At 33.9% G+C, this 17,165-nt stretch overlaps 1 protein-coding gene across 1 annotated transcript in view; it reads left to right on the forward strand.

Moving 5' to 3' along the window:
* The window catches only part of LOC141289393 (potassium channel subfamily K member 9-like), a 45,153-nt gene extending 35,901 nt beyond the window's left edge, over positions 1-9,252 (forward strand). The window contains exon 2 of the mRNA XM_073821495.1: positions 7,334-9,252. Coding sequence (XP_073677596.1) covers positions 7,334-8,253 — 920 coding nt within the window. The 3' untranslated portion in view covers positions 8,254-9,252. The remainder of the gene's footprint in view (positions 1-7,333) is intronic.
* Positions 9,253-17,165: the final 7,913 nt, after the last annotated feature.

Here is a 17,165-nt window from a genome sequence, read left to right on the forward strand (position 1 = left end):
AGGCAATATTTGCCCCCTGCAATTGATTTCCAGGGGGATTTTTTTACATTTGTGAGGGCAATTTTTATAATCACCTTATTGTAAAATCCATATGTTGTCTTTATTGTCGAATACTTGAATTTACCCGATGACTTTAATCAACATTGTAAACTTTTGTCAATAACTAGACTGTTTCAAAATTGTATCTAAATTATACATGTAAAGCTCATAGGGCTGCAATATTATGACAAAAATCATTATTGTAGATTATTGCTCTTTATATTGTAATAATGCTAATGAATATCAATATAGAAAACAACATAAAACATTTGTTTCATTTTGGGCCATCACATTCTGGCTTCATAGACAAACATGTCAGTCCAAGACATTAGCCAAGTCTAGCACAGGTTATACAAAAACTCCAATTGTGCAAGCCGGGCATTTTTTGCCCCTTTGTCTCGAATTTTTGTTCATTTTCATGGCATTTTGCCCTCATCAAATGTTTATTTTTTTAAGGTTTTTGTTTTGATTAAAGGGACAGTGTGAAGTAGAGGTAAGAGAATTTCATTTTATTCGTCTTGTCAAGATACAAAATTAATTTAGCATTTTGCTGTCGACACAGTAGGAAAAAAAGTGTCACAGAGAAAATAAAAATATAGCCTAGATTGTGCAAAAATATATTTCTTATTTTGTGCTTCTTGTCAAGATACAATTATTTTAACATTTTGCTGTCAGTACAATAGGAACAAAATGTAGGTTGTACAAAAATTGTAACCTATTTGTTGTTTTTATTCGTCTTGTCAAAATACTAAATTCGTTTAACATTTTGTGGTCAACGCTGATGGGAATAGTGTCTCTGAGGGAAAAGTGAATATGAAATCTGTAAAATGGTATGAAATCCAATAGGACTAGAGGGGGAGTGGCCCTCTATATCAATAATGAATTGAATTGTAGACCAGTTAAATGCATGACAACAGCCATTAATGATTTAATAGAAAGTGTAGCTGTAGAAATAGAATTAGAACAAACTAGGAATATTGTTGTTGCATGTGTATATAGAAAACCAGGATCAAAAGTGGAAACCTTCATGGATAAATTAGAAGAAATGATTCATGGTCTAAATAACAAGAAATCTCGCAATTTGTGGAGATAATAATATTGATCTTCTAAAGGTAGATTCACATATACAAAATTCAGATTTTTTTTTTGAGATATTATATAAAAATGGGCTGTATCCATTAATAACGAAGCCTAGTAGAATAACCACAACTAGTGCAACTTTAATAGACAATATCTTTACAAATGTTTTAGAGAATCACATTACTAGTGGGTTGGTAATAAATGATATAAGTGACCATCTGCCTATATTTGCAATATTTGACTATAAGTTGCCTAAAAAATAGTATACCATCAAATATACAAAAGAAAAAAGAGTGCTGATCATATTAATAGGTTTAGGAATGATTTATTAAAACAAGAGTGGAAAGAGGTGTACACAGATGATGTAAACAATGCTTATAAGTATTTTCTTAAATGTTATCTTACTTTGTATAATAAGCATTGTCCTGAGATCCTATGCAGATTCAAACAAAGGCAAAATAGTAAACCTTGGATAACAAATGGATTAAATGCCTCTAAAAAGAAAAACAGACTTTATAAGGAGTTTATCAAATCAAGAACAGAGAATGCAGAAAAATGCTATAAGAAATATAAAAATAAGTTGAGTGATATATTGAGACAAGCAAAAAAGAACTATTATAATAGAATGTTGCATGAAAATAAAAATAATATAAAGGCTGCATGGAATATTCCGAACAATGCAATTGGGAATAAGACCGGACGAACGGAACTACCTAAATATTTTGAAAAGGACAATAGGGTGATTGAAAATAAAGATGAAATGGTCCATGAACTAAATCAATTCTTTGTAAATGTAGAACCTAGTTTAGCAAACGAAATACCAATACCTAGTGATCATTCAGGGGGAGTCTGGAAAAGGGAAAATAGGATTACGCAGTCAATGTATCTAGGTGAGGTGACTGAAAATGAAATATTATCTGTGGTTTATAAGTTAGAAAACAAGACCTCAACGGATAGTGATGGTATTGGCATGAAAATAATAAAACACAATTGATTGCATTATTAAACCATTATATTATATAATTAATTATTCTTTTACAGAAGGAGTTTTCCCAGATAGTATGAAAATTGCTAAGGTAATACCTTTTTTAAAACTGGAGAAACATATTTTTAATAACTATAGACCAGTATCTCTCCTACCTCAATTTTCTAAAGTGTTTGAAAAACTCTGTTAATAAATTAGACAACTTTATTGAAAAACATGAATTATTAAATGAAAATCAGTACGGATTTAGGTCAAATAGGTCTACAAGCTTGGCTATCATGAAAATTATTGAAGACATTACATAACGCAATAGATGGAAATAAATACACAATAGGAGGGTTCATTGATTTAAAGAAGGCATTTGACACTATAGATCATCAAATTCTCATTTCTAAATTATGGAATTAGAGGAGTTGCACTGGACTGGTTAACCAGCTATTTACAACAAAGACAACAATATGTTGAGTTTGACGGTTATAGGTCAGAATGTATGAATATTGAATGTGGACTTCCACTAGGCTCAATTTTAGGACCCAAACTTTTTATTTCATATATAAATGATATTTGTGAGGTTTCAAAAATGTTACATTATGTATTATTATTTGCAGATGATACAAATTTATACAGTTCAGGAAATGACTTGAAAACCTTAGCTAATAATATTAAAGTTGAAATGGTTAAACTAAAATTGTGGTTTGATGTAAATAAATTGTCTTTCAATTTGAATAAGACATCAAAGTTTATGATATTCAGTAATAAAAGAAAGGAGGAAGTCAGTTTATCCATAAACAATGTAAATATTGAGAAGGTGTCTGAAATCAGATTTCTAGGAGTCACCTTAGATGAGAAATTGACATGGAAAAGTCATATATTGCATGTAAAAAATAAGATGGCAAAAAGCCTGTTTATTTTGAATAAGGTTAAATACACCTTACCGCATAATACAATGAAAATGTTATATTGTTCAATGATTTTACCTTATTTAAACTATTGTGTAGAAATATGGGGAAATACATATCATAGCAACACTATGCCTTTATTTATTTTACAGAAAAGAGCCATTCGCATTATTTTCAAAGCAGGATATAGAGACCACACAAATCCACTCTTTATTAGGTCAGGATTATTAAAACTTAAAGACATTGTAGAATTACAAACTTTATTAGTGATGTTCAAAGCTAGAAGCAAAGCTCTTCCACATGACTTACAAAAGTTATTTGTTTTTACTTCTGAAGATGGAAATCACAGACGGCCGTATGACTTTAAACATCCAATAGTACGAACAAACCTGAAACAAATGTGTTTGTCTGTTGCTGGAGTAAAAGCATGGAATTCTCTAAGGAAAGATTTAAAAAGTTTGGTATTTAAAAGGAATTATAAAAAGAAACAACTTGAATTATATCAAACTGAATTTTGATTTTGTTTGTATGTGATCAATGTAAAATGTTTAAACAAATATAAGATATGTTGGAGTTTGGGTGATGTTGGAGGGAACAATGCTAATGTCATCTACTATTTATGTTTCTAAAGGGGGCAGATAAATATAAGAAAATTATTCTTCCATCTGCTCTTTTCTGATCATAATTTAAATGAATTGTATGTGCCTTGTACAAATAATGCATTTTCATGAAAGGAATAAAATGAGAAATGAGAAATAAAGCAATTATTGTGTTAAATGAGAAAGTATCAAGTAGACATTACAAATAGTAGCTTTAGAGATAAATATTTGATTTGATTTAACGTAAAATTTATTACACACAGACATTTATGCTACAAATGTGTAACATAAACTATGGAACATAAAAGAATAGAATTTGAGAAACATTTCAGTATTATTTTGTTCATAGAAAAGTCCAAAACAGTTTAGTTACCAACAATCCTCTTTTTTAGTTGTTTTTTTTTTTTTAAATGAAATGATACTCTAAATAAGAAACTAAAACTGCCAGCAGGTGATGTTGAACTGCTGATTCATTCAGAAATTAAGTAAATGTCTCAGTTTATGAATAGGCTATTGAATAAATGGATTCGTTCAAAACACGGATTCATTTAGAAACTAAACAAGGATGTGTTGCTCACGGATGCATATCAGCTCTGTGGTGGATTTAATGGTAATATTTTCTCTGCAACATTGAGCAGAACAGATAGACAGTTAAAATATAACACAATATTGACTTCTTTTTTTTTTTTTTACTAAACTGTTGTATAAAATCACATTTAAACTCATATGTGACCCTGGACCACAAAACCAGTCTTAAGTCGCTGGGGTATGTTTGTAGCAATAGCCAAAAATACATTGCATGGGTCAAAATTTTTGATTTTTCTTTTATGCCAAAAATCATTAGGAAATTAAGTAAAGATCATGTTCCATGATGATTCTTTGTAAAATTCCTACTATAAATATATCAAAATGTAATTTTTGATTAGTAATATGCATTAAGAACCTAATTTGGACAACTTTAAAGGTGATTTTCTCAGTATTTTGATTTTTTTTGCACCCTCAGATTCCTGATTTTCAAATAGATGTATCTCGACCAAATATTGTCCTATCATAACAAACCATACATCAATAGAAAGCTTATTTATTGAGTATTCATATGATGTATACATCTCAGTTTTGTAAAATTTAACCTTATGACTGGTTTTGTGGTCCAGGGTCACATATTTGTGACAAAAACAGCACTCGTGTAATACGCCTATTGCTCTCACTGCTCATGTGATATCCCTTATCATATGATATAAATATAAGCGTTTCCCATGGGAGAGCCAACGAAACGTCTTAAATCGCTTAAGCAAGCCTGTTAAAAACCACTTTAAGCCCTTATGTTTTGAGCTAGTATCACACAAACACGTATGCTAGTGTAGCCAAAGCTCTTTGAATGAATACCTTCTTAGTGCTAATGAAAGAGAGAGGATGAATACTTGCCTTGGCATAGTGAGGTAGGATGTAATACATTTTTACTATAGTCTTGTCACTTATTTTCTTGCTCATCAGCAAAGATTGTATTAGAAAGGCTCGCTGGCTTCGATGTGAGTCAGCAAATTTAGCATTTTTACTTCCAGATAAAGTCTAATTAAGCTAAAAGCTTTACTGGCTCCACCAGCCTTTCTTCTTCCTTTCTTTTGGAAACCTGTAACGCCTACCTTCCCGTCTCGCCCCCCTAAGAAGCGGGCCAAGGGGGCAAGAGAGGAAGCCTGGCACTAATTGGACACCCCCTCTAATCTCTGTGCCTAGAATAAGATCAAAGAGGCACCTGGTTTGCGTGACCTATACTCAGTGTTTTGGCTATTAGAGTGCGTGACTCAGCTCATATTTTCTGCCTGAGTGTGTTTGCAGGCGAAGCCAAAATCTGGGGAACTTTCACTGCTTGGAAATTGACTGACTGGCTTCTTGGAATTTGGGGAAGATGATAGAAGTTATAGAAACTGGCCGGTTACCAGAGTACAATAAGATTAGAGTGTGAAAGCACACAACGTTGCTAAATTCTGCTTGCTGATATGGGATGCGTTTTTGATTTCTGGTGCTGTTGAAAGCATTTCTTGTATTTTGCTACTTTGTAATTTAGCTGGCACTTCTATCCAAGTTGGCACGCAGCAGTTATCCCATGGGCAATCAGTCTAGACAACTTAAGAAGAGTGCCTTGCCCAAAAAAATGAAGGTTCTTTAATGGTTTTTGTAGCACCTTAGGTTCAGCAATCTACCATATTTGGTCTCTACAGTATATGTAGGGTGCAGACAGAAATGTGAAATCCAGTCATAAAAATGTGATTTACTGTACAACACAGGTATGTTACAGAATTTGCCAAACTTTGGATGAATAAATCGAAAGTAGGTCAGTACACTTAAATCAAAACGCCATATGGGCTAGTGGCTGTGAATATTAAGCTGCAAAAATACTATATAAATATGAATCCTATATGTTCTACATCTTTAAGTTTAAGAAACTGTGACAATTATATTACTTAATGTATTACTTAAATTATAAATATAAATATAAAATATATTACTACAACTACGACTACTACTAATAATATAATTATTACAATATTATTTTTAATTTATTTACCAAAACATTATTTATCATTTATTCACCAGAAAAAGAAAATACACAATACGGTATTTCTGGAAAAAAAATAATAATAATAATAAAATGATCATTTTAATTTCATGAAATCAACTTAGAGATGCTTTTGATTATTAAAATTGTATAAAAACCATTAAAGTGAAATCCAGGAAATTAATGGAACACACAGAATTTAGTACAAATAAAACTGAAAAATGTAACTTTGGTTCAAGTTTTAATAAATTGCTGTTAAATTGTATAAGTTTCATGATTTCAAATAATTAGACATGCTTTTTGATTGATATTTATTCATTTAACCACTAAAACGGATTCTAGAACAATTTAAATGGAAAAAAGGCATCCGGACAAAAAGAAATTAAACTGAATTTGACTGATTTTTTTTTTTTTTTTTTTCCCAAATTCAAAGTATCTTGATTTGAATTAATTATACATGCTTTTTGATTGACTTTTTTTTTTTTTTTTTACAAACTTTAACCATTAAAAGCAAAGTCTAAAAAAGGAATCCTGAAAAAACGAAAAAAAAAATAATAATAATAATTTGGGGGGAAAAAGTAAACATTTTAAAAAATTAAAATGTATTTCATAGGGCCTTTAAAAAGTAAATTTTTTGTTAAACTTTTAATAAACTGCTGTTAAATTGTGTAAGTTTCATGATTTCAGTTAATTATACATACTTTTTGATTTGATATTTTTCAACCATTAAAACAAGGAATCCTGAAAAAAACAGAATTTGGAAAAAAAAAATGAAACTGAATTTGGGAAAAAATAAAACAGATTTTTTTAGGGCCCTATATATATAATTCTTTGGAGTTGAAAAATTGATTTTTTTTTTTTTTTTTTTTTTTTTTCAGTGCATTTGGTGTCTGGGATCATTAAAGCACCTGTAAGCAGATGGTTTTCAAGAACTATAATAAACGTTCTTTACTAAAGTTCAAAAATGCTCTCCAGTGGCATTAATTTGTGAAAAATGCATAATGCATAATTATTTTTTTTCCTGTAAAACAAGTTAAAAACCCAGGTGTTGTTTCACACCTGCAACATTTGGTGACCAGCCCAGATCTTTAACCAGCAGTATTCTCAGCACACTCAGTTTTTTGTTGTTTGCTGTCATCTTTGATCTAATCACTGGTCTCTTTGGTCTCCTCAGGTTATGGCCACGCGGCTCCAGGCACAGATGCTGGAAAGGCCTTCTGCATGTTTTACGCGGTGCTTGGGATCCCTCTGACGCTGGTGATGTTCCAAAGCCTTGGCGAGAGGATGAACACCTTCGTGAAGTACATGCTGAAGCGCATTAAGAAGTGCTGCGGGATGCGCATCACGGAAGTCTCCATGGAGAACATGGTGACCGTGGGCTTCTTCTCCTGCATGGGAACGCTCTGCATCGGCGCGGCGGCTTTCTCCCATTACGAGGACTGGAGTTTCTTTCAGTCGTATTACTATTGTTTCATAACTCTCACCACCATTGGGTTTGGGGACTTTGTGGCCCTGCAGAAGAACAAAGCTTTGCAGAGAAAGCCCCTTTATGTGGCGTTCAGCTTCATGTACATCCTAGTGGGGCTGACCGTCATCGGGGCCTTTCTTAACCTTGTGGTACTACGCTTCTTGACCATGAACAGCGAGGATGAGCGGCGGGACGCTGAGGAGAGGGCTTCCCTGGCGGGGAACCGCAGTAGCATGATCATCCACATTCAGGAGGACACGCTGCAGAGGAGTCGACGGAGGCGAGAACAGCAACAGCAGCGCTACAGATCCGAGGTCACCGATCTCCAGTCCGTTTGCTCCTGCATGCACTACCACTCGCACGAGTTCGGGAGCTCAGTTGGCCTCGGGTTGGGAATGGGAGGAGGAAACGCCGGCAGCGCGTTTCCACACCAGAACTCATTCGGCTCCCAGTTGAGCCCTCATCAGTACCATCACTACCACTCAACGGTGTCCTACCGCATAGAGGAGATCTCGCCGAGCACGCTGAAAAACAGCTTCCTTCCCTCCCCCATCAGCTCCGTTTCGCCTGGGCTGCACAGCTTCACAGAAAACCTCCGGCTCATGAGACGACGCAAGTCCATCTGAGACCCGACGGCAATCGCTGAACACACATATCCAATGCTGCTGCTCTACCAAACCTCATTCCGGCACTTTTTCCGTCATTTTCTGGCTGACGTTGGACCGGCAGGACATTTGATCGCTCGGTGGATATATTGGAACTTGGTTAAAAAGCATGAAGCATGGATATCTATTTTTGCAGAAAACATCGTCTGGGCCGCCTTCGACCTTTTGAGCAGCACCCAAGTGGATTTGGATATAATAATACACCATCCTGATATCTTATCAGACGATGCGCACTTGTGTTTTGAATAATACAGAGGGAGATAAATATATATATATAATTTTTTAAGGGACGTGTGAAAATGTGCGTTTTATCAAACGGTGAGCAACCTCTGGTTCTTTCTTAAGATTCAAGTGCCACACCATGAAGGAGAAGTAACGATAAAACTGATTTGAAAAGGACTACACAGTATCAGGTATTGTTTTCTATAAGCAATTCTATTTAAGAGAAATAAGACATTCGATTCACATCATGCCAAAATATTGTTGCCAACCATAGCATGTGCATTAGTTGTCGTTTGATGTGCGTCATCATTTCCGTTAGCCTTTTTGTTTCCCGTTTGTTTGTTTAATTTCGACCGAAGGTTTTCTGTAAATTATACATGTATGTAGAGACTTTCCAAGTGCGAATTTAGAGGTGACAGATGAGAGCCAGCAGAAGTCGGTTGTGTGAGGAGAATAATTGCATGTGCTTTGTTCAAACTGATATGCGTATACTGAGGCGAAGCGATAGCACTGGATCCGATATTAAAAGCAAATATTCCTTTAAAAGTAGTTTTTGAAATGAAACATCCACTTAAACAGGGCCTCATGAATGGGAACGTAACGGCATCGCGGATGATTGTCATTCATCGTTATTTATATAAACGACAGCACGACTATTATTCCATTGTGAACAATCAATGTATAATGTATGCTAACCCTAGCAATGATTGCTTTTCTCTCTACCATAACCATGGCATTTATTTGAATGAGACTTATTTAAATGCATCAATAAAGACAGTTATTTATGTATTTTACACTTTGATGTCTTCAGAGGATGCCCTGCAAATGAGTATCTCACAGGCCTAAAAATTGCTCGGATGTTGATTGAAAAACATAGTGCATCTCTTTTAGGAATGGTCTGGACGTATTCAACAGTTCTTATTCTCTGCTTTTGTAGGGAGTGTTTATGTTCACTAAACAAATTGCATTTCTGATATAAAAGCAATCATTTCACTTTTCGATTTTTAAACTAAAGCTAAACTGGATATAATATCCAAGTATCTGTGTTACAGTTAGGATCATCCAATAAACCAGAGTTGGAGTCAAGACCAGACACTACAAGACCCACACCAAGACTTGATGCTTTAAGGCCCAGATCCAGACCAATACCTGTCCAAGTATGAGTTTGTCCATTTTACGTACATAGACGTAGACATTTTGCTAATTTTCTGTAATCATGAAGACACCTTGTTGAATTTTCTTGAGATTAAGAATTCTTAAAGATCTAAAAGAAGTACTTCACTTCCAGAATAAAAATTTCCTGATAATTTACTCACCCCCATTTCATCCAAGATGTTCATGTCTTTCTTTCTTCAGTAGAAAAGAAATTAAGGTTTTTGAAAGACATTCCAGGATTTCCCTCCATATAGTGGACCTCAATGGTGGCCAAAGGGCTGAAGGGCCAAGTTGGAGTTTCAATGCAGCTTCAAAGGGCTCTACACAATCCCATTCTTGGAATAAGGGTCTTATCTAGCGAAACGAACAGTCATTTTCTAACAAAAAATACAAATTTATATACTTTTTAACCACAAATGCTCCACCTCACGCATTACGTAGGTGAAAGTACAGAACCAATGTTTACAAAGCAAACGTGCCAAGAAAGTTCAAACGCACTTTACAAACAAAGATAAAACAATGATGTAGGGCAATTTTGAAGTTGGAGGAGAGAATGAGAGGAGTTTTTCGCCATACCCTACTTTTTTTTTTTTTTTTTTTGACCGAAGTACACTGACGATCAAACCAGGTGTGACTTTTCCAATTTGAAATAGCAGAGCTAGTGCAAGATGAGCATTTGTGGTTAAAAAGTATATAATTTTATGTTTTTTTTTTTTTTTTTTTTTTTTTTTTTTTTTAAGAAAATGACCCTTATTCCACAGCTGGGATTATGTAGAGCACTTTGAAGCTGTATAAAACCGCAATTTGGACCTTTAACCCATTGGCCACTATTGAAGTCCACTGTATGGAGAAAATTCCTGGAATGTTTTCCTTAAAAAGCTCTTTTTTTAAAGGAAATTTATCAGGAAACTCTCATTCTGGAAGTGAACTTCTCCTTTAAGGACCTAGATGGAGCAATGCAACGTTTAAGTGGTCTTGATGGGTCTTCAAGTCTCCAACTCTGACGATAACTAACCAATAAAATAACATCGCAAAGGGATTTTTTATTTTTTTTAAATGAATGTAGAAGGCTGTGTGATAAGATTCAACGTCCTTTTCAATTCACCAGTTTTAATTGAGAGTTGGTCTCTAATTTATGATCCTGAACCACAAAACCAGTCATAAGGGTCAATTTTTGGATGATTTATACATCATCTGAAAGCTGAATAAGCTTTCTGTTGATGTATGGTTTGTTAAGATAGGACAATATTTGGCTGGAATACAACTATTTGAAATTTGGGAGTCTGAGGGTGCAAAAAAAATCTTAATATTGAGAAAATCGGCTTTAAAGTTGTCCAAGTGAAGTTCTTAGCAATGCATATTACTAATCAAAAATTAAGTTTTGATATTTATGGTGAAAGTTTACAAAATATCTTCATGGAACATGATCTTTACTTAATATCCTAATGATTTTGGGCATCAAAGAAAAATCGATAATTTGACCCATCCAATGTATTTTTGGCTATTGCTACAGGTATACCCGTGCTGCTTATGACTGGTTTTGTGGTCCAGGGTCACATTTCAGTTCTGTTGATCAAATCAGAAGAATTTAGAGTGGTGAAGTTTTCATCTAAAATCAAAGATTCATATGCAGTTGACCAGATGAGACACAATGAATCAGTTGCTTAAATTACCCAAACATTTTAGGTGGTAAGTGACGTTCAGACCAGACCCTTGCCGGTGTTTTCTTAAAAAATAATCTTGAATAATTGTCTTGATGTGGATCACTGAGGTATGCAAAGCCCAAAGTGCCCGCTAAAGTAATTCAGTTTCAGACAAGACTAATTAATGAGAGACATTCCCGAGGGACTCCAGCGCTCCCATGCACTCTTTTAGTCAATTTCCGAGTCTGGCAGCGGGAAGCGGTTTCAGGCTCAAACAGCTCACCCTTCTAATACCAATCAACTTGACGTCTGACATTGTGGATTTCACAGCATATGTTGCAGCGCTCATGTAAATTTATGTAAATCGCTACCATTTTCTAATATTGTACAGTGAATATATTGTAAGTAGTTATATCCTTGACAAATTACAAAGGCATATTTTAAACTCAGATGTATTCCCATTTTTACAGCATTCAGCATACTGTATGTGCCTTGAAGGGGTATCTTTCAAATGTGGAGTTTGTATTTCATTAAGGCACATACTCAAATTCATATTCAGATATAGAAGCAAACAAATTAAAAGACTTTGTTATCAAAGCAACACATGGAAAACATTACATCAAATAAAACCAAAGCAACTAATCCTCACGAATGCCGCCGCCGCCGCCCAAACGATGCACAAGCATATATTTTAGCGTGAACACTGTCTGAAATGCGTCCGTTGTTTCACTAGCACAACAATTATAGCTTTATTTGCCCGTTTCTATTGGTTTTCACTTTAACCCATGTATGTACATGATGGCTCCTGGGGTCAGGACAGAATAACATGTATTTTACGTCCATAAACTGTACTTGCATTCTATATGTAATAGCCTGATGATAATTACTCAGACAGATGAGCTTGTATGTATGGACTAGATGAAATGTAATAAGCTTATGACTGGCATTAGTTCCACTGCTGTGGAGGGACACTGACAAATCATGTGTATCAAAATGCATATCAGTTCACTTTAAATAATTTACAAGAGAGATATCATTTAACAACAGTTATATTAAACAGGAACTAAAGGAATAGTTGACCCAAAAATGGAAAATTTGAACAGATTTGGAGAAATTTTGCATTATATCACTTGCTCACCAATAGATCCTCTGGAGTGAATGGGTGCCGTCAGAATGAGCGCTGATAAAAACATCACAATAATCTACAAGTAATTCACACGACTCCAGTCCATCAATTAATGTCTTGTGTAGCAAAAAGCTGTGTTCGTTAGAAACGAATCCATCAAGATGTTTTAACTTTAAACCATCACTTTTGGCTAAAATTTGAGTCCATATTTCATAAAAGCACTTCCTACAGTGGAAAAGTTCATCCCCTGTTGTTCTCTCACTGGAGGAAACAATAATAAAAATGTAAGCCCATTTCCGACACGGAATAAAAAATTAAAAAGTTAATTGCAGCTTTTTATCTCATAATTCAGACTTTTTTTTCTCACAATTGTGCATTTGCATTTCGCAATTCGGACTTTTTTCTCAGTATTGTCACATAAACTCCCAATTTTGAGAAATTAAGTCAGAATTGTGAAATATAAACTGTCTTTCTTTTTTTTCTCAGAATCGTGTGATCGCAATTGCAAGTTATACAGTCAGAATTGCAAGATGTAAACTTGCAATTCTGAGAAATGAAGTCAAGACTTGCAATTGCAAATTGTGTCTCGTAATTCTGACTTTTTCTCATAATTGTGTGATATAAACTCAAAATAGCGTGTTAAGTTGGAAATGTGAGATATAAACTCACTCAAATTCTAAGAACATCAGTCTTTTTTCTCCTCATAACTGAACTCGTAATTGCAAATTTATGTCTCACAACTCTGAGAAAAAAGTATGAATTGCCAGTTTATATCTCAGTTTGGGGAAAAAAAAGTCAGAATTGCGAGTTTATATCACAATCTGAGAAAGTCAGAATTGCAAGTTTATCTTAAAGTTCTGAGAAAAAGTCAGAATTGTGAATTTATATTTCAAAGTTCTGAGGAAAAAAGTCAGAATTGCGAGTTTATATCTTACAATTCTGACTTTTTCCTCAGAACTTTAAGTTTATCTCAAAGTTCTGAGAAAAAGTCAGATTTTAAGTTGATATCTCAGTTCTGAGAAAAAAAAGTCAATTGAAGTTTAGATTTCACAGTTCTTAGAAAAAGTCAGAATTGCAAGTTTATATCTCACAGTCCTGAGAAAAAGTCAGGTATCACGCAATTCTGAGAAAAAAAAGTCAGAATTGTAAGTTTATATTAAAGTTCTGAGAAAACAAATGGTCAGAATTGAAGTTTATATTTCACAGTTCTGAGAAAAAGTCTGAATTGCAAGTTTGTCATGCAATTCTGAAAAAAAAGTCAGAATTGTGAGTTTATATTTTAAAGTTCTGAGGAAAAAGTCAGAATTGTGAGTTTATATCTCACAGTTCTGTGAAAAAGTCAGAATTTCTAGTTTATATCTCTAAGTTCTGAGAAAAAGTCAGAATTGTGAGTTTATATCTCACAGTTCTGAGAAAAAGTCAGAATTTCTAGTTTATATCTCTAAGTTCTGAGAAAAAGTCAGAATTGTGAGTTTATATCTCACAGTTCTGAGAAAAAGTCAGAATTTCTAGTTTATATCTCTAAGTTCTGAGAAAAAGTCAGAATTGTGAGTTTATATCTCACAGTTCTGAGAAAAAGTCAGAATTTCTAGTTTATATCTCTAAGTTCTGAGAAAAGGTCAGAATTATGAGTTTGTATGACTCAATTCTGAGAAAAAGTCAGAATTGTGAGTTTATATCTCTAAGTTCTGAGAAAAAGTCAGAATTATGAGTTTGTATGACTCAATTCTGAGAAAAAAGTCAGAACTGCATATCTCTCAGTTCTGAGAAAAAGTCAGAATTGCAAGTTTATCTCAGTGCTGAGAAAGTCAGAATTACCAGTTTGTATCACGCAATTCTGAGAAAAAAGTCAGAACTGTTAAATAAAATGTCGCAATTACGCAATTAAACAGGCTTCCATAAGAATAGAGAACTTGTGGTTTGGTTCTTAATGAAGTTATTACAAAATGTAGATTTTCACTTAACAATATGTTAATTGATGTACTGAAGTTGTGTGAATTATTGTGATGTTTTTATCAGCTGTTCGCACTCTCATTCTGACGGCACCCATTCACTGCAGAAGATCCATTGGTGAGCAAGTGATGTAATGCTTAATATCTCCAAATCTGTTTTGATGAAGAAGCAAACTCACCTAGATCTTGAATGGCCTGAGGGTGAGTACATTTTAAGCAAATTTTCATTTTGGATTGTCTATCGCAGTTTTGCATTTGTATTTTTATGTCATCTCTCAGCAGAAAAGCATGGTTGTTTTGACCATCTCTTTCTCATTTGTTTACTCTCAGCTACTATATTTTTATCTTAATGCTACAGGAATATTGCACTATTAAATCTGTCTGTCCACCCACAGCAGTGTGAATCACGCTGCCGCTTAAATATGATTATTCACAATAATCACCACATGTTGCTCTGTATTCATTTCTACAATAATCTCTTTCTGCAATAGAATGCGTTATCAAGGGATCTTTTAGGATCCCGCTGCATCAAACAATCTGTGTGACCCTGTCCGATTTAAGAAGGGGATCCATCAGGATACGGATTCAAACTCTGGACTGTCAGAACAACATACTTGTTTAATGTTTTTGCCTTTATTGGGAAAGCTTGCAATGAGCATTTAAATTCGTTTGTTTGTCTTATTTGTTGTGTGTGCATGACATAGTGTGGCCGGCTGACCTCGTCACATGACTGGGGTGAATTAAAAAATTGAATTAAAAAATGTCAACTTCCATCCTTTCTTGCCGAGTTTCTGTATCACATGATGATTTTCAACACATCCATTGGTTTTATTGGTGATGGTGACAAAGTATATTTGCACACTTGTTTTATATACTGAAAATAGTGATATTTTAGTATCATTTGAAAAAGTTTTCCTTTTTTTTTTTTTTTTAATTAGTTTGACATTTTTAAGGTTTAATTTTATTGTGTTTGGCTTTTTAATTTCTATACAGTTTTTATTCATTTTTATTTCAATTTTAGGTTGTCGTTTTGGTACATCGAGTAGAACAGTTTTAGTTACGTTAAACAATGAAAATGGAAAGATGGTAATGATTTTTTTTTTAAATCCTATTTTCAGGTAGTGTTTATTTCAAGTAACAAAAATGTATTTTTATGGTTTTATTTGCTGTAATAACCTCTTTACACTTGCACTAACACACTCAGTATTCACATCTGTGTGCATGACTTTTTAACAGCTACTGTTTGCAAATAACCATGTTGCCGAAGTCTTTTTTTCTTTTTCCAGTTTCTTGTATTTCCCATATGTGCTGCCAGTAAGTGTGCGGAGCGTGCGTTCTCTCTGGGCCCAAAATTAGACGCTTTCTCAGTGCATGATGGGAGGTGAGAGGTGCTGCTATAATCGCTGGTAAATCAAAGCGCTATCACACCACACAATTCCTCCCACCTTATCTCTCACATCAGGATCTCTCCGGCAGCTGTCGAAAGCAGTGTACGAGTCCTTTGTGTGCCGTACAGAAAAATCAGTAGAATTCCTCAAGATGCCTTTTAAACTTTAACTATGGCGAATAAATCAAACGCTGCGACGTTTATTGCTGTATACAGTCGTTCTGCTGTGGTTATGTACCCTCAGAGTAAACAGAACATTTCGATCAACTGACCAAAACGGCATATCTACAGATCACACGACTTTGTGTAAAGTCAAGTCATGGCAGAAAAGATAATTATATTTAATTGCTAAAGTATTACATTTTATGAGACAAATCTTAGTTTAGGCCTATATGGGGTATTCTACAGAATTGGTGCAAACTGCTCAATCAAAAAACACATTTAAAAAGCATTTAGGTAATAGAACGCTTTGAAACCCACAATAGTATTTAAAATATTAGTAAGCTTAATATATATATAAAATCACCATTTAGTGGGTACTTTCAATAGGAATGTGGCTGTCCCCAACTCTAACACCTAAATTTCAACTTAAGAAAATATTCAAATAATTTTTTTTCCATTTTTGTTTTTAAAAGTTTTTTTTTTTTTTTTAAGTGAAGTTCAAAGTATTTTTTTTAGATTTTCTTTTCAAAAGTCTGGAAAATTAGTGTAACTTTAGGGAACGCCACTACCGAACACCTTTTTTTTTCTGTAATTAAGCACACTTTTTGGTAGTTACTCCATAACATTTAGCTTTTATATGTATATGTAACTGTTCAGAACAAATTGTCTCTACCAAAACATTTGGTCAAGTTTCAGTAGTGACATCTTTGTTTTTTTTTTGGGTGTTACTGAGACAGCCATGATTGAAACGTTATTGTTTCAGTAGTGACAAAAGAGAACACATAATTCTTTATTTGGGGGGAATAAACAAAAGTTTAGTACAGTTATGCAATTATTTTTAGTATTTTAGTATGTATTAGTAGTGTTTTAGTATGCGAGTTTAACATTTGTAATGTGATGTGGTCGCTACCAAAGCATTACTGTCACAACCAAAACATGGGATGTTTCGTCAAAAATAAAGTATACTGAATTATCAACTAAGATAGTTTTTGGTTCAATGTGTATTCAAACTACTGAATCCTTAACTTTGAAATCAATATGATCAACTTTTTTCCTTTTACAAAGAAAATTGCTAAAACTGTTATTGATCTAATTAAATTACTTTGTTTCAGTAGTTTTTCAGTAGCCTAGTTCATATTTGGGGAGAAGACAAATATTCCAAAACTTCCTGAAAATACAATATGAGAATTAACTGCACATTTACTAGAAATGTGACGTATAAAACT

This window comes from Garra rufa, chromosome 17 (assembly GCF_049309525.1).
Source record: "Garra rufa chromosome 17, GarRuf1.0, whole genome shotgun sequence".
Lineage (NCBI taxonomy): Eukaryota > Metazoa > Chordata > Actinopteri > Cypriniformes > Cyprinidae > Garra > Garra rufa.